This window comes from Lissotriton vulgaris, chromosome 2_1 (assembly GCF_964263255.1).
Source record: "Lissotriton vulgaris chromosome 2_1, aLisVul1.2, whole genome shotgun sequence".
Taxonomy (NCBI): domain Eukaryota; kingdom Metazoa; phylum Chordata; class Amphibia; order Caudata; family Salamandridae; genus Lissotriton; species Lissotriton vulgaris.
This window is the reverse complement of record NC_141687.1, coordinates 46,915,346-46,936,403: the sequence shown is the minus strand read 5'-3', so window position 1 is coordinate 46,936,403 and position 21,058 is coordinate 46,915,346. Positions and strand designations below refer to the sequence as shown.

Genomic DNA, 21,058 nt, shown 5'->3' with positions numbered 1-21,058 from the left:
CTTTGATCATCTACACACTCTTCACTGACATTATTCACTTTGACTTTCTGGTGTTGGTATAACTTTGCAAAATGCCCTGTTTCCCCACACATTTTACAAACTGTATTTTTAGCTGGACATGGCAGTCTCCGTTTGTAATCATGGCGTATCTGGAGCTACAACATATGTTCTTCTTTTTGAAGAAAGCTCTTTTCATTTCACTTATTCTATGTTTCTTATCTTGTGGGACTTCGTGCTGTGTGTTTCATGTACAGCTTCACCACTAAAACTCTCTTTTTATCCAATTCTTTAGAAGATCACTGTGAAACCTCTATGCTTTTAACAGTGCCACTAGTACCTTTCAAAAGTAGATTTTAGTAGACAACAATTTTTATGAGCTTCCTTGTCTCTAAATCCCACTCAGTTTGTTTATGAATCACCTGAGAAGTGAATCTTTCAAAGTCACAGTCTGCTGCCAATACTCATTAATGGACTCATCTTGGCGCTGCTCGCTTTTGTTAAAAAAATAACCTTGTGGCTCATGATTATCAAACTGGGTCTGGACATCAAAGGTAATTTCTAATCTTTTGACTGAATCGTGATGCTCATCCAATTCTTTCAGCTAGTTCCTGTCGTGGCAAATGTACACATATTGCTTTTTCTTACAAACCCTAAAGTATGTTCCAAAAGAAACCTTCTACTTTCTGGGAAACATAATTTCTGCCTATTGCGCCAAGACACTTTGTAGATGCCTCGAATCAAATAATCCATTTTATGGGAAGATCTCCAGATATTTCTGGATCATCAAACAGGTGGTGGACTCACATGCTACGTTGTGGATGAACAAGGCGACAGATACTGGTATGTAAAGGGGAAAGTTGCAGCTTTCACAACCTTGATACATGTTACACTATACAATGTAGCACCCAAAATCTCTACCCAACAAAAGCTAAACACCTGCTCTCGAGGCTCATGTGCAGGGCAGTGTTTAACACACACACTTACCACCTACTCTGAGGGCTCGTTCAGGGCAGGGCTTTACACATACACCAGCTGCTCTGTGGTTTCATGTGCAGGGCAGGGTTTAACCCAGACACACATTTACCACCTCTCTGAGGGCTCATGTGCTGGGTGGGGTTTAACACACACACACACTCACCACTTTTCTGAGGACTCATGTAACAGGCGGGGTTCAGCGTACTCTTTACCACCTACTCTGGGGGGCTCATGTGCAGGGCAGGGTTTAACACACACACTTAGCACCTGCTCTGTGGGCTCATGTGTGGAGAGGTGTGGTGCAGCGGCCAGGGCAGCTGACTTCGGAGTACAGGGTTTACGGTTCGATCGTGGCGGCAGCTCAGTTCAGCACCATGTGACTCTGGGCAATAGCTTACTTAATTTCCATGATGGCCCCCAGCGCCTTGCATAGTTCGCGCTTTACAAATACGGATTTAAATTTACATTTTTATACAGGGAAGGGTTTAACACACACACTTACCACCTACTCTGAGGGCTCATGTGCAGGGCAGGGTTCAACACATACACTTACTACACTTACCACCTGCTCTGAGGGCTTATGGCGAGGGCAGGGTTTAACACACACACACACACACACACACACACACACACACACACACACACACACACACACACACACACACACACACACACACACACACACACACACACACACACACACACACACACACACACACACACACACACACACACACACACACACACACACACACACACACACACACACACACACACACACACACACACACACACACACACACACACACACACACACACACACACACACACACACACACACACACACTATTATCTACTCTGAGGGCTCTTGTGCAGGGCAGGGTTTAACACATGCACTTACCACCTGCTCCAGGGCTCATGTGCAGAGCAGGGGTGGTGGGAGTGTGTGGTGAGACTGGAGTGTAGTGGAGGAAGATGCGTGGCAGGAGTGTGTTACATGCTGCCCCAATGCCTTGACAGAGGGTCGGTGGAACCGCAGGACAAGTTCCAGGACAATTTTGTCTGCTGAATTTTCCGGCTGGTAAAACCGGGCCCAGTGTTCTCGCCCCCAGAAACTCCTGATGTGGAACCGCGGACAACTGATTATTCCGTGAGCGGAGCTCCACATGGGAACTCGGCTCCGCACACCTTGTAATCGATATCATAATGGAGGAGAAACTTTCATAACGTTCATTGTGCGGAAGAATAGAGAAGATCTTTTGACATCATTCGTTTGGCACAGAGAACACATGAAGCACATGTACAAGACGAGTTTGGAACACTCGGCTTGATGTCAGAGAAAGTGCTTTATTTCTCCTTTGATACTGTTTTTTGTTATGTATTAATTTCTTTGTAGGATGTTTGATGTTGATATATTATTTTGACATTGTTTGTTTCTATGTGTATCAAAACAATTGTACAGTGATGTAAATATTTGAATGTACAGTCTGTTTTATTTCTGCTAATCTATGTGAAAGTATATTTCAAAAGTTAAAAATAATTGGCATTGAATAAGCATGCCGGGTTGGAATGTAATAAATATTTTTCTAACCTATAAAAAACGTTTTTCGTTTAAGTAAGTGTGGTTTAGGCAAATTGTGTGTTGCATACTTAACAAGGGTCTAGCCTGAACCACGTTCTCATAGACCTATCTCCTTGGGAATTCAACTTTAGGGCAGATCTTCATCCGCAAGAGATTGTAGGACAGGAAGAAGTCCCAGACTTTTTACACAAATATTAGGTTCGAGAGACTACAGGTCTCCCATACGTACGGCAGAAAAGGACACTCTGTCATTTAGTAAAATCCACATTCAGGCCTTGATAGCCTCATCTCCTTTTGCTACAGTTTCACTTAGTACTAGTGCCAAACAACAAAACGAGTCTGACAAACTAATCAGACTGTGTAAAAAACACGTAAGGACTGAACTACACGGGCACTTGCTCCTGAGGCACCTCAAGGGAGGCACGATCCCTCGGGGCCTCCAGGTTAAGAACGTCCCCGTTATCTTCACAGAAGATTTGTAATATAAAAAAGGTTTTAGTTTCATTAACACAAAGTGCAGTCGGGACCTGATGGTTCCACACCATTCAAACTGCCGTAAGAAGGAGGAAGAAATAGAGGAACTCACCAAGGTCATACAGACCAGCCAGGTGGTCACTGATGCCAAGTCACTCCTAGAAAAGATTGAGAAAGATATCCAGGTCTTCAAGGACAATACAATTAACGACAAAAGCAATAAATACGAACGAGACATCAAGGCATTTAAAATCGATCAAGTCTATCCTTTTCTGCGGGACGACTATTATTCACAGTCAGACTCGCGGCAGGCTTTGTCAAGTTACCAGGGTAGATCTAGGAATAGATTTACAACTTTTTCAAGCACGTCTTTGTCAGATTCATCAGGATCTGACAACAGAAACAAAAAAAAGGGTGTGTCTTTTATAGACCATGGCAAACAACCCAAACCCAGATACAAGGTACCATGGGACATGAGAACATAGAACAACCACTACAAATCGTAGGTGGCGCCAGCGCGGTAGTGAATTTGTCCACAAGGGTGCGATCTGTTGAGGAAGTGGCAGTATTAAATTTAGGCCTCAAATTCGTTCCTTGCAAGAAAACAGACTACACAAAGCTCAAAATGGAGGCTATTGAGTTTTGCCGCAAGGTGAGACTCAAGGCCTTCTTTGCAAATACACCATCCATTGAAAATATGGAACCAACGGGGCTGAGAAATTATTCTAGGTTTGTACCACACAATAATATTCCCAAACAAGTATTAGCGTTTGAGCAGGTGCTGTTATCTGCCATCAGTAAACTGGAGAAAAACAAAAGTTATACCCAACAGAATATGAGCCAAAAACAACGGGCCACAATAAGATCTTTAAAAGAAGACCCCTCTATTGTTATAAAACAAGCAGATAAGGGTGGGGCAGTAGACATCTGGCCCCGCTCCATGTATCTAGCGGAAGGCGAAAAGCAAGTTAGAAACACTACTTGGTATCGTGCACTATCTGAGGACCCAGTTAAGCAAATTCAGGGACAGATTGCTCAAATTCTAGAACTTGGTAAAGAAGGTGGAATCTTAGGTATCAAAGAATACGACTATCTTCTTAAGAAATTTCCTAGGACACCTGTCCTTTATCTTCTACCAAAGATTCACAAGAGGTTGCAAGAGCCTACAGGTCGCCCGATTGTTTCGGGGTGCGATTCCTGCCTGGATCCAATAGCACAATACGTAGATTTTTTCTTAAAGCCTTTCCTTAACGAAGTAAGGTCTTACCTCAGAGACACGACAGATTTCCTGCTTAATGTGGAAGGTACTACATTTGATGCCCAGTCACAAATAATGGTCACCTTAGACGTCACATCCCTCTACACTCAAATCCCGCAAGAGGAAGCACTAGAGGTCATGCAAATATATCTTGACAAAAGAGAAAGACCCCACAGGGTCCCTACCTCTTTGATTTTAGAACTAGCTGAAATAGCGCTGAAAAAGAATTACTTCACCTTTAATGGTGAGTACTTTATGCAAGTGAAGGGACTGCCATGGGGTGTTCTTATGCTCCAGAGATGGCAGTCCTCTTCATGGCACAATACGAGGAGAAATTCATGGAGGTGAACAACCCCTTTAAACAGCACATCACACAGTGGTACCGCTATATTGATGACGTCTGGCTCCTGTGGCAGGGAAGCCAGACCGAACTATTGGCATTCCACGGTTGGCTTAATACGAGACACAGAGACATCCAATTTTCCATTGAATACAACACTAGTCGCATGACATTCCTAGATGTTGAGCTTATATGCGATCAAGGACAATTAAAAACATCTCTTTACATAAAAACTACAGATAGGAATACAATCCTACACCACAGAAGCTAATCTGCCCTATGGGCAACTACTTAGGATTAGGAGGAATTGCTCTGACATACATGATTACGACAAACATGCCTGCAATTTCTGCTCTGACATACAACAAACAGGCTATCCCAAAAATCTCTTGAAACATTTATTCAAACTAGCTAGATATACGCCTCGCGAATGCCTACTTCAAGTTAAGAAACGCACACCGCTTGAGAACCTTGTGTGTGTAACTACGTTCTGTCCTTAAACACACAAATTAAGACAGGCTGTGCTGAAGAATTGGCACCTTTTGGAAAGTCTTGATTGTCCCTTTCCTAAACCGATTTTCGCCTACAAAAAGAATCAGAGCATCGGGCAACAGCTGATCAGGGCTGATATTGCAGCAGCAAAGCCAAAAAGTGACTTGCTGTCACAATGGAATTTGAAACCTATTGAGAGCCACCATAAGTGTGGGAATTGTGTAGCTTGCCCAAATACTATCGAAGGCAAGGAATTTATACATCAAGGAGTGAAATGGTCACATACGGAGTTTTCTAATTGCAGGACCAAAAATGTGGTCTATGTGATACTGTGCCCCTGCATGAAAATGTATGTTGCCAAGACTAGCCAGCAGATTAATCATAGAATCAGCCAGCACCGGTCCCGGATTAAGAAGAAAGTGATGTCAGCTCTCATGGTCGAGCACTTCTTGGAAAAGAGACATGATGAGCATGACTTTAAGTGGTCCGTCCTATTCACAGTAAAATCCACAAATCGATGCCATGATGTCGAGCGCATTTTGCTTCAAAAGGAGGCATACCTTATTCTGAAATTTAATAGCGCACAAACCGGGCTCAACAACCTCTCGGAGATAGCGCGTTTGTAATAAGTTGACCAGTTTCTGGAGTGACTTGACTGTCAGGTTTGACGTGCCAGGTCGGGCCAGTGGGCCTGGTTCTTCTATTTTCCACAAATATTTATTCTTACAAAATCACCAAAGGGGCTCTGGACTTTCTAGTTGTGTCCTTGCATTTACCCATCTGATCCGGCAATAAAGGGCATGTTTGTGCGAAACACTCCCGTTACACACTACACGCGCTCCTTGAATTTCAGCAAAAAGCTCCTCAGCAACACAGCGCACACACTAAACTTAAATACTTCGTAGTTTCCATATTTATGCTATACACAATATAGTGACACCAGCCGGCCATTTTGATTGAGAACACGACAAACATAGTTGTTGAGAAAGCACGTCTGGATTAGGTAACGCTTGAGTTGAGAAGTGCGCCCTTTGATTTACAATATTAATGTTGCCAGAATTTTCATAAGCGTTCCTCTACTTGACAGGACCGTGAGCGCTGAAGAAACACTGAATTTAAGAATAACGAAGTCATTGGCAAGGTAGGCTCCTGTCGTCACTCTAAAGCGCCCATAAATAATGTATATGAGGATTGATTCTCCTTTCCACAAATTTTATTTATACGTACTCACTATGCTCCCTCTAGGAACACACACGGATGGTCACATTTCATCAGCCATCTCGCCGATTGGCGGCACACGAAAGGTCAGTGTGTTAAGTTGGTCAAAAGCAATGCCGTTTTTTCATTTATTAGACAGCTATCTAAACGCTGAGCCAAACTTAATCGATCCAAACCCTGATTTTTCAGATTAGATTGCCCGTTCACAGAAAACGATTGATCCCCCAGGTGCCCCGGATTTTGACAACAAGTCCCACAAGCCCTCTCCGGTCTATAAAAAGAGCCTGGTATGTAGAGTCTATCCATTTACAAACTAGTAGTGAATGCAAGAACAGAGGCTTGCATTTCATTAAGATAGTAAAACGCTTTTTTCTTTGCATATTTCAGACACAAAGAATAAAAGCCCTGATGAGAGTCCATGGACACTTGTCCTGACCTCGAAACACGTTGGCAGTTTTGGTGGAATAGAGTATTATCTACAAAGAAATCTAGGACTTGCTAGTCCAGATACTACCAACTTTGAGTCATTCAGTTGACTATATTCCCCATTCTTTAGACTTTTCTCATTCATTGACTCTATATGTATGTGATACTGTTTTTTTGTTATGTATTAATTTCTTTGTAGGATGTTTGATGTTGATATATTATTTTGACATTGTTTATTTCTATGTGTATCAAAACAATTGTACAGTGATGTAAATATTTGAATGTACAGTCTGTTTTATTTCTGCTAATCTATGTGAAAGTATATTTCAAAAGTTAAAAATAATTGGCATTGAATAAGCATGCTGGGTTGGAATGTAATAAATATTTTTCTAACCTATAAAAAACGTTTTTCGTTTAAGTAAGTGTGGTTTAGGCAAATTGTGTGTTGCATACTTATTTCTCCTTCTGGCATGAATGAATGAAAGCGTTTTTTGTATAGTGTGACGTTCACTGCAAGGAGCCTCTTGGCGCTTAGCGGAAAAGGAAATCTAGGAGATTTTCACAGAGGAGAGGATGACTGAGTGAAGCGTTTAAATAAGAGATAGCGCCAGTTGGTCTGGGGTTAGCAAAAATCCACGTTTTGAGGAGCATCCTGAAAGTAGGTTCCGTTTGTGTGTGCCTCAGCTGAGTGGGTAGACCCTTCCAGGCTTTTGTCCCTAGTACTGCCATAGTCTTTCCACCCCTGGTTTTCAATTTCACATCGGGTACTGTTAACAGGTTCTCTGAAGTAGACCGCAGAGTATGTTTGGTGGTGTATGGCTTGATTCTGGATCTTAGATATTCTGGTCCAGCTGCGCTTATGGCTTTGTATGTAATGATCGGGATTTAAAAAAGAATCCTCTTATGGACCGGTAGCCAGTGAAGCGCTTTAAGTGCTGCTGCTGAGGAGGAGTCTCTAGGCAGTTTGAATACTAGTCTCGCTGCAGCATTCTGGACCACCTGCAATCTTTTCTCAACCGTCTTTTTCGTTCCTGCATAAAGACTGTTGCAGTAGTCCAACCGAGATAAAATTAGGGCTGCTGCAACCGTCTTTCTAGCAGGCACCGGGAGTAGATCGAAGAATTATTGTAGAGTTTTTATAGTTTTGAAAAACATGCCTGCTATAGCAAGTGCTTGTCTGTGGAAAGATAGTGTGGGGTCGAATTTTATTCCAAAATTTATGACTGAATCTACTGTTGTGGGTGGAGCATCTGACTTTGAGGGCCACCACTGGTTGGGTCTAAATACATTGGACTTTCCAAACAGCATAATTTCTGTTTTAGAGCTATTACATTTAAGATGATTCAGTTTTATCCAATCCATCACTGCTGTTAGACAGTGGTGAAACTTCTCATCCACCTCTGTGGAATTTTTGTCAAGAGTGAGGATCAGCTGAGTGTCATCAGCGTATGCAATCGATTCAACATAAAAGGTGGCTATCAGAGAGAGGAGTGGAGTCATGTAAAGATTAAAGAGGTTTGGGCTCAGGGATGAGCCCTGGGGAACCCCCGATGACAACCATTTTTCTCCCGATTTGTAACTTCCCAGTGTTACAATCTGACGTCTATTATCTAGGAAAGATGTGATCGAGGCCAGTGCCTTGTTCGTGATTCCGCTGTGTGCAAGCCTGTCTCTCAGGATGTAATGAGAAACAGTATCGAACGCCGCTGATAAATCCAACTGAACCAGTACTGCCTCCTTACCCCGATCCAAAGCAAACTTTAGGGTGTCAGTGGTGTGGAGCAGCACTGATTCAGTTGAGTGGCCTGGTCTGAAACCTGATTGCCTGGAGTGCAGGGTGTTGGTTTCTTGCAGGAAGTCATTAAGTTGGGAATTGACTAATTTCTCCACAATTTTACTCAGACTTGGTAATAGTGAAATAGGTCTGAGGTTGGAGAGAGTGGTGGGGTCGGAAATTTTCTTTTTTTGAGAGGCTTCACAGCAGCAGTCTTCCAGATATCAGGGATTTTTGCTAGCCTAAAGGTGGTATCGATGATCCGATTGATAACGGGATGTACAGTATCCACCAATGCATGTAAGATTTTCGGGGGACATGGGTCGAAAGGTGAGCCTGACTTACAGGAGAGGGTGGCTTGCCTGGATTGTTCTAGATTTATCTCCTTAACACCTTGGCTGCTAGGCGTTTTCCCCCCCTGTGCTGGAAATTGCCATTTTGCTGGTGTCATGACGAGCTCAGCTCGTCATCAGCACAGCTCAACTGTGCATCATGACGAGCTGAGCTCGTCATGAGCATCGAAAGGGTTAAAACGTGTGAGTTCCCTTTTTGTTCTTAATGCTTGGTCTTTGTTTGGCTTTGGTGGTATGTTTGTGAAATCTTTCTTTAGGTCTTTGATTTTATTGTCAAAGAACTCAGCGATTCTATCGCATAAGTCCTGTGAAGGAGGAATTGCTCGATCTAGGCTTGTGGAATTCGTGAAAGATTTCACTATATTAAAGATAGTTTTCTGATTATCATCTGCCCTGTTTATTAGATTAGAATAGTGTGTCTTTTTTCTGTTCTAATTTGTTGATGGTATGCTCTGAGTGCTAGTTTAAGCAGTTTGAGATCTTCAGCTTCCTAGTGTTTCCTCCATTGTTTTTCCGCTTGTCTACAATGTTCTTTTAAGGCTTTCAAATGGGGGGTAAACGAAGGGGCTGATTTTTTGTTGCTGTGTTATTCTTTAGTGGAGCTAACGTATTAACCAATGACAATATCCATTCATTAAATAGGTTATTGTCAGTCTCCGGATATCCGGCGAGGAAAGGTTTTGCGGTTTCTGCCATGCTCTCTAAATTGGGATTTCGGAGCATGCTATTCCACTTCCGTGTGAGGCCCGATTTGCTGGGATATTATTCTAGTTGGACATAATCATAGACAAATTTGAAGGGAATTAACTTATGGTCTGACCAAGTTATAGTGACTGGAGGCTCAACAGTTAGATTAACGGCTTTTGTGCATATCCCGTCAAGGGTATGTCCTCCACGATGTGTGGACCCCTATGTCTGTTGTTTTAGTCCCAATGTGTTTATGATTTCTATGAAAGTTTTTGTATTGGGAGTATCAACTGATGTGAATCAGTAGGGCTCAGAAACGCTGTGATGAATGTTCTAGGCACTATGGGTCAGATTTATGACTGGGGTTGCATTGCTCTTGCACCAGGAAATGTGCTGCATGCATGATGCAAGCTCAAAATGCAATTTATCAAGCCACACGAGGCCACTTTGCGTGGCCCTGAGCAACTTGATAAATCCGAAGTAACGCAACGCAGCGCAAATCACTAGGTTGCATTACTCTTTGCCAGGAATAACTCTCTCAGCTCAGGCAAAGCTGCGGAAGTGTTAGGCTAGGCACGAATCTCTGAGTTCTGGTGATCCAACAGAGGAGCTCAGCTAGGCATGACTCGCTGAGCTCTGGAGACCCTGTGGAGGCACTAGGCTAGGCATGACTCTCTCGGCTCTGGTGGCACTGCAGAGGCGCTAGGCTAGGCATGACTCTCTAGGCTCTGGTGACACTGCAGAGGCGCTAGGCTAGGCATGACTCTCTAGGCTCTGGCGACACTGCAGAGGCGCTAGGCTAGGCATGACTCTCTAGGCTCTGGTGACCCTGATGAGGCGCTAGGCTAGGCATGACTCTCTAGGCTCTGGCAACACTGCGGAGGCGCTAGGCTAGGCATGACTCTCTAGGCTCTGGCGACACTGCGGAGGCGCTAGGCTAGGCATGACTCTCTAGGCTCTGGCGACACTGCAGAGGCGCTAGGCTAGGCATGACTCTCTAGGCTCTGGCGACACTGCAGAGGCGCTAGGTTAGGCATGACTCTCTCAGCTCTGGCGACACTGCAGAGACGTTCAGCTAGGTATGACTCTCTCTGCTCTTGTAACCCTGATGAGGTGCTAGGCTAGGCATGACTCTCTCGGCTCTGGTGGCACTGCAGAGGCGCTAGGCTAGGCATGACTCTCTCGGCTCTGGTGGCACTGCAGAGGCGCTAGGCTAGGCATGACTCTCTCAGCTCTGGCGACACTGCAGAGACGTTCAGCTAGGTATGACTCTCTCTGCTCTTGTAACCCTGATGAGGTGCTAGGCTAGGCATGACTCTCTCGGCTCTGGTGGCACTGCAGAGGCGCTAGGCTAGGCATGACTCTCTCGGCTCTGGTGGCACTGCAGAGGCGCTAGGCTAGGCATGACTCTCTCAGCTCTGACGACCCTGCAGAGACGCTCAGCTAGGCATGACTCTCTCAGCTCTGACGACCCTGCAGAGACGCTCAGCTAGGCATGACTCTTTCAGCTCTGTTGACCCTGCAGAGGTGCAAGGCTAGGCATGTCTCTCTCATCTCTGGTGACCCTGCGGTGATGCCTGGCTAGGCATGACTCTCTCAGCTCTGACGACACTGCAGAGACGATCAGCTAGGAATGACTCTCTCAGCTCTGGTGACCCTGCAGAGGTGCAAGGCTAGGCATGACTCTCTCGGCTCTGGCGACACTGCAGAGGCACTAGGCTAGGCATGACTCTCTCAGCTCTGACGACCCTGCAGAGACGCTCAGCTAGGCATGACTCTCTCAGCTCTGTTGACCTAACAGAGGCGCTCGGCTAGACCTGAATCTCTCAGCTCTGGCGACACTGCAGAGACGCTCAGCTAGGCATGACTCTCTCAGCTCTGTTGACCTAGCAGAGGCGCTCGGCAAGACCTGAATCCCTCAGCTCTGGCGACACTGCAGAGACGCTCGGCTAGGCATGACTCTCTCAGCTGTCATCACCCTGCAGAGGCACTAGGCTAGGCATGACTCTCTCGGCTCTGGTGGCACTGCAGAGGCGCTAGGCTCGGCATGACTCTCTCTGCTCTGGCAACCCTGCAGAGGCGCTAGACTAGGCTTGACTCTCTGAGCTGGTCACTCTGCAGTGGCTCTAGGCTAGGCATGACTCTCTCAGCTCAGGATACTGCAGAGATGCTCGGCTAGGCATGACTCTCTCAGCTGTCATCACCCTGCAGAGGCGCTAGGCTAGGCCCGACTCTCTCGGCTCTGGTGGCACTGCAGAGGCGCTAGGCTAGGCATGACTCTATCAGCTCTGGCGACACTGCAGAGACGCTCAGCTAGGCATGACTCTGCTCTGGCAACCCTGATGAGGCGCTATGCTAGGCATGACTCTTTCGGCTCTGGTCACTCTGCAGAGGTGCTAGGCTAGGCATGACTCTCTCAGCTCTGGCGACACTGCAGAGACGCTCAGCTAGGCATGACTCTCTCTGCTCTGGCCACTCTGCAGAGGCACTAGGCTAGGCATGACTCTGTCTGCTCTGGCGACACTGCAGACACGCTCGGCTAGGCATGACTCCCTCAGCTCTGGCGACCCTGCAGAGGAGCTAGGCTAGGCATGACTCTCTCAGCTCTGGCCACCCTGCAGAGACGCTTGGCTAGACTTGACACTCTCTGCTCTGGCGACACTGCAGAGACGCTCGGCTTGGCATGATTCTCTCAGCTCTGGTGACCCTGTGGTGATGCTCGGCTAGGAATGACTCTCTCAGATCTGGCGACACTGCAGAGACGCTTGGCTAGGCATGACCATCTCAGCTCTGGCGACACTGAAGAGTCGCTTGGCTAGGCATAACCCTGTCTGCTCTGGCGACCCTGCAGAGACGCTCGGCTAGGCACGACTCTCTCTGCTCTAGCGAACCTGCGGATACGCTCGGCTAGGCATGACTCTCTCTGCTCTGGTGACACTGCAGAGACGCTCAGCTTGGCATGACTCTCTCAGCTCTGGCGACACTGCAGAGACTCTTTGCTAGGCATGACTCTGTCTGCACTGGCGACCCTGCAGAGACGCTCGGCTAGGCATGACTCTCTCTGCTCTGGCGAGCCTGCAGAGACGCTCGGCTAGGCATGACTCTCTCAGCCAGGCCCGGTTCTAGAGGGTGGGCCAGGCCCACCCAAACATGAGCCTGGTCCACCCAAACATGAGCCTGGCTCACCCAAACACGAATGTTGGCCTTTGCAGCGGCGTCAAGAAGGCAACAGAAAAATTGCACTATAATTTAAAACGTTCCTCTGAATGTAATTTATCATCATCTTCTAGGAGTTGCGTGATTGGGCGTTGGCGCTCTCTCAGGCACCCCCAATCACGCATCTCCTTTGGAAAGGTGAGTTGTGTCCCCGCCCACTTGTGGTAGAATAGGGACATGGTGAAGGGGACAAATCCCTTCTTTGGCACCAGGTGACCTTTGCATGCTGCATGGAGATTTCCTTCTTTTCAGTGCTGGAGAAAAGGAGTTTGTTTATCCTGATTCACCTTTCCTGACCCCCTTCAGCTGCTTATCAGATCGGGCTGTGAGACAGATTTCCAACCCAGTGGGTAAGAGAATGTGTGGCTATTTCGTTTTTAAAAAAACCCTGCAAAGGCCCAACAAGATACATACTTCATGTTGCTCCGAGAATGTGTGGCTATTTTCATATTTTTAAAATCTGTGAGGGCCCAGCAAGACACATACTTTGTGTATGCCGTGTATATTTCACTTAAATTACTTGTATAATTTTCATGACTGGCTCTGCCACAAATGCAAGACAACAGTACAAATGTCCAGATAACTCTGGTGATTAATGGTCCTGCTGGATAGAAATCTTTTGTCTGTTTGTAGTTTTGGGATGCAGATAAACTGTAGTTTATGTGGATAGCTCAGTGGGTTACTGCCTTCGTCACAGAGATCCTTTTGTTACTTGCAGTTCAGAAGTTACAGATCTAACATAGGACAGTGACATATGAACTGTATTCTAAGAGCTGCATACAAACCTGAATGTTAAAATTAGAAGGTTTTTTGTGTATTGCGATATAGTTAGAATTTCCTCACTCTTTCATTATTCTAATGTTGCTCTAAAGAGTTCGTTTTGGCAGACGTACATTTTTTATCAGTAAAGACAAACCCTAACCACTGGGGTATGCTTTAAATCCTGAGTTTGTGCTTCTTCAGACCTATCCCTCTTAACACATACTGCCCACCAGTATGGCTGACATGTGAATCCTACACCTGGTAATCCTCATTGGCTTATGTGACATTCCCTATAGGCTGATTTACATATTTGTACGATTCATTGTCTCTGCATAATGTGTGAATTATATAAAGTACTGTGAAACCCTACACTATGAGTAGCGATATACCACAAATGAAAAGCATATGAGAGTGGCTACGGAGAGATGATGGGCACTGTTGGAGGGTGGCAATAAGGGCATCCGAGGAGGAAGTGAATATGGGGAGAGTCTATGTAGAGAGGAGGGCACTGTTGGAGGGTAGCAGTGAACTAATCAGAGGAGGAGGTCATGGAGGGCTACGCAGAGATGAGGAGCACTTTTGGAGGGTGGTAGTGAGGGAGTCTGAGGAGGGAATCATGAGGGAGAGAGGCTACAGAGAGATGAGGGGCACTGTTGGAGGGTGGTAATGAGGACATCCGGGAAGGAGGTCAATAGTGGAGAGTCTAGGGAGAGATGAGGGGCACTGGTAGAGGGTGGTAGTGTGAGAGTCTGAGGAGGAGGTCATGAGAGAGAAAGGCTACGGAGAGATGACGTGCACTGTTGGAGGGTGGTAGTAAAGAGAAAGAGGTCAATCGTGGGGCACCAATAAAGACTTCCACCCCAGCGCTAAAGCCAACCCTGTCATGGCCTTTCTGTTTTTGTTTATTAAATTAGCAGTCGGGTCATTAGAGCCACTGTGGAACATATTTTAAAGTGTGTGCTAATTATATTTACTGGTATATTTATTGTTTTAAGTTTGAGGGGGATTTTACTCATTTTTTTTACCAGGAATAATGAAAAAGGATGCAGATGGTGGCTGGTATGGGGCTGGGGCCCAAGGTCAGCTGTGAGATAAGGTGCACAAGAGATGGATGGTAGAAAATGGATAATCAGGGCTGGAAGGGAGTGTGCTGCAGAGTCCGGGGTTAGGTGGCATTAGTAATGAAAAGAGATTCTCTCTGAAGGCTGGCAACGAGGGAGGCTGAGTAGTGTTACTTGCCTGATACTCCCACCTCAGAAACCTCCTTTTCACATCAAAGGGACCTTACATGGCATGCATTTTAAAAAATAAAAATAAAATGTCTGTTTTATTTTTGTTAAGAGCAGGCAGCAGTCCATGGGACCACTGCTTGCTCTTAACAAATATTTTCACATCCTTTCACAAAAGGGAAGGGCTCCCCTGGTGACCCCTTAATAATAATAATAATAATACCGATATTTATATAGCGCGAACAGCTACCTCACAAGGAGGTGTCCCGGCGCTGAGTGATCATTTTTCCAGGTAGGAATGGGCGGAAAAAGGGGAGAGAGTGTTTAGTTATTCTGGGAAAAGAGCCAGGTCTTTAGCTGCCTCTTAAAACTGGCTTTCGTTGGAGCCAGTTGGATGTTGACCGGTAGGGCGTTCCAGAGTGTCGCCGTGCAGGCCGAGAAAGATCTGCCTCCGAGTCTGGCTCTCTTGGCGCGGGGGATGGAGAGCTGGTTTCGTGAATTAGAGCGCAAGCATCTCTCCTGATAGTATCTGGGGAGTCTAAGCTTTAGATAGGAGGGGCAGGTCCCCTTTTGGGCTCTAAACGCTAGAGTTAGAGCTTTAAACTTGATTCTGCAGGCTACAGGAAGCCAATGCAGGTCGCGCAAGTACGGAGAGACATGCTGTTTAAAAGGGATGTTTTTTAGCAGTCTCGCAGCCGCGTTCTGCACGATCTGCAGTCGTTGCACCAGATATTTGGGTAGGCCAAGGTAGAGGCCGTTTGCGTAATCCAGTCTGGAAGTGACTGTAGCATGGACCACCGTCTTGCGACAGTCTTCAGGCAGAAGGGACAGAAATTTGCGAAGGTTTCTTAGTTTATGGAGACAGCACGCAGAGACCTGCTGTATATGTGAAGAAAAGGAGAGACTCTCATCCCATCTTACTCCCAGATTTTTCGCGTTGGTGCTGGGTAGAGGAGGGATACCCATTTCGGAGGGCCACCACAGGCTTGGGGGGGGCCGAGTATGTTTGCCAAAGAAGATGACCTCCGTCTTGCTCGCATTCAATTTGAGTTTGTTTGCATTCATCCATTTGGCAACATCTCGCAAACATCCCTTCATATTACTGAAGGCTGCCTCTGAGACGTCCGAAAAGGGGAAGATTAATTGTGTGTCGTCGGCGTATGAAATCGCCTTGACACCCCAATTAGCAATAAGGGAAAAGAGAGGAGCCAGATAAATATTAAAAAGTAGTGGACTGAGGGCCGAGCCCTGAGGGACACCACACCAGAGGGGTTTAGGTTTTGAGGAAAGGGGGCCCAAGGCTACTTTCTGGGTACGATCCGTGAGATAGGACTGTAGCCAGCCCAGAGCCTTATCTTCCAGGCCTGTGTTTTTTAGCCTTGACAGTAGCCTCACATGATCCACAGTATCAAAAGCGGCAGATAGATCCAGGAGCACCAACATAGCCGATGCTCCTGAATCTAAAGACCACCTGATTGACTCAGCTACTTCTATCAGAGCGGTCTCAGTGCTAAAGCCCGCCCTGAAACCCGACTGGGTTTCATGTAGTGTGTCTCTTTCTTCTATAAACCTGTTCAGTTGGCGCTGTATCAGTTTTTCAAACATTTTGCCAGGGGCCGCTAACAGGGAAATTGGCCGGAGATTGCTCAGATCATCCGGGGCACCGTTTGGTTTCTTTTTTAAAGGCAGGAGTGTGGCATGTTTCCAGCAATCAGGGAATAGACCAGTGTTGATGGATGTATTCCAGATATGTAGCAATGAAGTGGCAATTGAGTCCGACATCATTTTCCAGAGCTTGGGCGGGCAAGGGTCATCAGGAGCCCCTGATTTACATTTTTGTAATTCCCTTTTGGCCTCGGCGAGGGAAATAGGAAGGAATTGAGCTAAGGCGGGGAGGGAAGCCACATTATCATTTGTGTCGGACAAGATTGTAGGCTCGGGACTGGTGAAGGTGTCGTAGACTTTCTCGATCTTTTTATCAAAAAAGACCGAGATGTCCTCGCAGAGTTTCTCCGACGGAGTCACTTCAGTTTCAATTGCCCGAGGTTTAAAAAAGGATTGAACAATTTTAAAAACTTCCTTGCTGGATTGCTCAGCCTGCTGAATGGAGGTTGCAAAGAACAATTGTTTTGCTTTTTTTATGGATTTGTCGAAAACACGCAGGGCTTCTTTATAGCTAATTTTTGCTGATGTGGAATAGTTTATCCGCCAGAGACGCTCTAGTTTTTTGCAATGACTTTTTTCAGCCAATAGCTCAGTCGAGAACCATGGGGCCGAAGGGGATTCTCTGCGTGATATAGCGATTTTTGCAGGCGCGATAGTATCCAGCGTATTACCTATCCAGAGATTTAGAGCCACAGCGTCCGAGTTCACATCTGATGACAGAGTTGGAGTAGTGGCTGAGAGAGCCGGACAGAGAGTCTCTGCTGATATGTTAGCCCAGTTTCTGCGAACATAGGATCGTCTCCCTTTTGTCTGGTGGTGGGAGGGGAAGGAGAAAGAAAAAGGGATTAAGAAGTGATCCGTCCAAAGCAGTGGTTGTGCGGTTTTGGCTGAACAGTCTGGGATATTGGAGAATATCAGGTCCAACGTGTGGCCTGCCTTATGCGTTGGTTCCGAGATAATTTGGAATAGGTTCGCCGCTTCCAGAGTAGAAATAAATTGGGTGGCTAGGGGGCAGTCTAGGCTGTCAATGTGAACATTGAAATCGCCAACTGCAATAAAATGGGGGTGAACTATTGAGCTTTGGACTATAAGGTCCATTAGTTCGGCAGTATAGTTGGTAAGGCAATCCGGGGGCCGATAGATGATCAGGCCGGCTAGAGACAAATGGGGGTTTATTTGAAAGCAGAAATGAAGCCCCTCAATGCCTGGGGTGGGGGTAGGCGTTGAGGAGGATAGTGTATATTTGTCTTTAAAAATAATCGCTACCCCACCGCCCTTTTTATCATTTTTTCTGTTTGAGACGCTCATTTTGTAGCCTGGTGGGACAGCCAGTGAGATAGAAGCTACACTGTCCACAGACAGCCATGTTTCTGTAAGAAATAGAGCGTCCCAATCAGAGTCCTCTAATAGCAGCCAGATGTCGTCAGCATGCCTGGGGAGGGATCTGCAATTTAATAGGGCGGCTTTAATAGTGATGTCAGGGTGGTTAATCGGGGAGCCTGTTTTAGAATTTAAAACTGCTGTTTTAGGGAGTGGAACTTCGCGAAGTGGCGAGTGGCACACCGGACATGATTGCGGTAGTGTATCGTTGGCCAGGTCATACCTGAGAGCATGACAGGGATTGTCTGTATTCAGGGCTAGTAATGCAGACTTGGACCAAACGATCCGGGTGGCGTCCCTACTCTTACCGACAGCGTGGCTGGCGCTGGTCGCGGTCCCGTCGCGGACGGGCGCAGACGGGCTTGCCTTAGGCGCGCCTTAGGCGCGCAAACGGCGCCCCCGCTGCGCCCGTCCGCTGCGCCTCCGGAACATACACATATTTTATAGTGGCGGGAGAGAGTGGTGAAGGGGGCGTGGCCTCACAAAAGGGGCGTGGCCTCAATCGACGCCAGGAATGGCGGCAGCGCTAAACTCCGCTGTGCACCTCTCTACGAGGAGTTGAGAGCCCAGTGCTGAGATGCCACGAGGAGATAGGTGGTGAACACAGTTAAATGTGACTCTCAAACAATTTAAAAGGTTTTAAAAATAGTAAACAAACACCCTCCCGGCTTCCGCCTCAGGAGACCTAGAAAAGCAATTAACCGGCGCTTTTAGTCAGCGAGCCTTATATATGCTCCAGGTTGTTGTTCTGCTTCGGTAAGGGGGCGTGGCCTCACAAAAGGGGCGTGGCCTCAATCGACGCCAGGAATGGCTGCAGCGCTAAACTCCGCTGTGCACCTCTCTACGAGGAGTTGAGAGCCCGGTGCTGAGATGCCACGAGGAGATAGGTGGTGAACACAGTTAAATGTGACTCTCAAACAATTTAAAAGGTTTTAAAAATAGTAAACAAACACCCTCCCGGCTTCCGCCTCAGGAGACCTAGAAAACCCCTTCCTCTTTCAAGTGGATTACTACCTATTTGGAGTAGGAGGTAAACTGAAAGTGTTTTGTGACTTTAATTGTGGTCGCAAAACAATGATGCATACAAATGCGGCTCGCTATTAGGAAGGGACGACCGTTGTTAATACCGTCTTGCACAATAGCGTTTGTACATGCGAGCAGGGCAGGGCCACATAGGCCCCTGGCTGGGTGGCATACTGCCCAATCACAGCGCTGCTTAGAGCATTGTGATTGGCTTAGGGGAGGAAGCCTGGCTTCCTGCTTCCTGTTTTTTTAATGAATATTATTAAATTGAACCCCTCCCCACCAGATCTCTGCGCGCAACCCCCCGCCAACCCACTATTCCTCGACCCCCACTCCCTCGCGCGAGTCGCGACTGCCGCAGTGGCCCACCCGAATGCACTCTTGGCCCACCCAAATAAAAATTCCTGGAGCCGAGCCTGCTCTCATCTCTGGTGACACTGCAGAGGCGTCATGCCTGGCATGAGACTGACACCACGCTAAATGTCCTTCTAAAGCACTAGACTGACACTGAGTTCGCCTTTGTGGTCTGTCGCCTGATATACCCCTCTCTCAGCCCCAACCCCATGGACCTTACAGGAGCCCCAGCCTGTCCTGCTGTTCTTGCTCTAGCCCCACCCTCCTCTGAGCCCCACAGCCCTTACCTGGAGTGCAAAGAGGCCACTGAGTCCCCAGGGGGGGTCCTTGTGCACGGGGTAAGAAGGGGTGCAGGGGACCCCGGCGGCAGGTGCCCAGCAGGAGCCAGCCTTCATGGTGTCACTGGGCGCGGCTGCGTCCCTCTGTGCCCGGGCATGCAGGGTCAGCGGGCATCACCGCTTGCAGCGCCGCTGCCAGTAAGGAGCCCCGGCTGGCGCAGAAGAGCAGAGACTGCGCCGGTGCCAAGGACAGTCCAGTGTGATCCTTTGACCCCTGGCTGCATCTTACATAAGCCTCCTTCGGCCAGTTAGCCATTAACCCCTCTGTTCCGGATGCCTTCACACAGGTTGTCCAGTAACTGGCTTTCAGTACGCGCCTCTTTTGCGCCAGGTGGGCTGGCAATAACAAGGGGCCTGGGAACCCACTGGTATTTGGGCCCGGGACGCGTGCAGGGGAGGCCACACACCCGAAAACCATTCGACCTTGCGTCATGGCACTGCCACGAAACTCTGTTCCTTAAAACATTGGTTCTTGGAAGGAAATGAGCACGCGTTTAATTCGGGGAATTCTCCGGGGCTTTGGAACAAGCTAAGCAGCTGAAAGCAAAAGGCCTGGCGCAGACTTAGGGTGAACTGACTATAGCAGCATATAGCGCCTCGTGCTCCTGACCCCGGAGCCTTGTGGGTAGATGCGTCAGAAGCTACTCGGCTCCTTCCTGCTTATCAGAATGTACCTTTTTGATTTGGCCTCTGAGGGAAGGGTTTTGGTGGCTGACGTCGAGGCAGAAGCCGGGCCTGGGGCTTGTATTCGGATTCAGGGAGGACCTCGCCTGGCAGTCCGGGCTGGGCTGTTCCTATTGGAGCAGGACCAAGGCTGATTTGCATATGGCCGGGTCTAATCTGAGGTGGCACAGTGGCACGAAAACCATGGACTGGGATACTTTAACTGCCAGTGGCTGAGATTCATTCAAGCATCCATCCATCACTTTTTGTGATTCTGTGCTTTGATGCCCTAGGTGCAACATCATGCCCAGACACTCTATGCCCAGACACACTATGCCCAGACACTCTATGCCCAGACACTCTATGCCCAGACACTCTATGCCCAGACACTCTATGCCCAGAAACTCTATGCCCAGACACACTATGCCCAGACACACTATGCCCAGACACTCTATGCCCAGACACGGGTCCTGCTCTCACTGTGCGACTGGAACCAACGTGCACCACACAGAAACCTGGTTTTGGGTTGTTTCTGTTCTGGTTCAGGGAGGGCCTAGCTGAGCAGTTCAGGCTGGAGTGTTCCTATTGGAGCAGGACCAAGGCTGATTTGCATATGTCCGGGTCCAATCGGAGGTGGCTGGGGGAATGTGGTTTAGACTATTGAAGCATTCCATCACCCATCTTTGGTATTCCTCATTGTGACAGTCAAGGCGGTGTCCTTGACATATGGAGCAAAGGTTAGCGGAGTGAGACTTGGTTGGTATACACTGATCACCCTGCGTGGGAGGATGATCCATAGATTGTGTGAGTCTGTGGTGTGCAGACACCTGGGTGGAAAAAGTTTGCTGG

General features: G+C 47.4%; 1 protein-coding gene across 1 annotated transcript in view; it reads right to left on the bottom strand.

Moving 5' to 3' along the window:
* The window catches only part of SLC23A3 (solute carrier family 23 member 3), a 412,559-nt gene extending 392,867 nt beyond the window's left edge, over positions 1-19,692 (bottom strand). The window contains exon 1 of the mRNA XM_086954432.1: positions 19,496-19,692. Within this exon, the coding sequence (XP_086810558.1) occupies positions 19,496-19,603 (108 nt within the window). The 5' untranslated portion in view covers positions 19,604-19,692. The remainder of the gene's footprint in view (positions 1-19,495) is intronic.
* Positions 19,693-21,058: the final 1,366 nt, after the last annotated feature.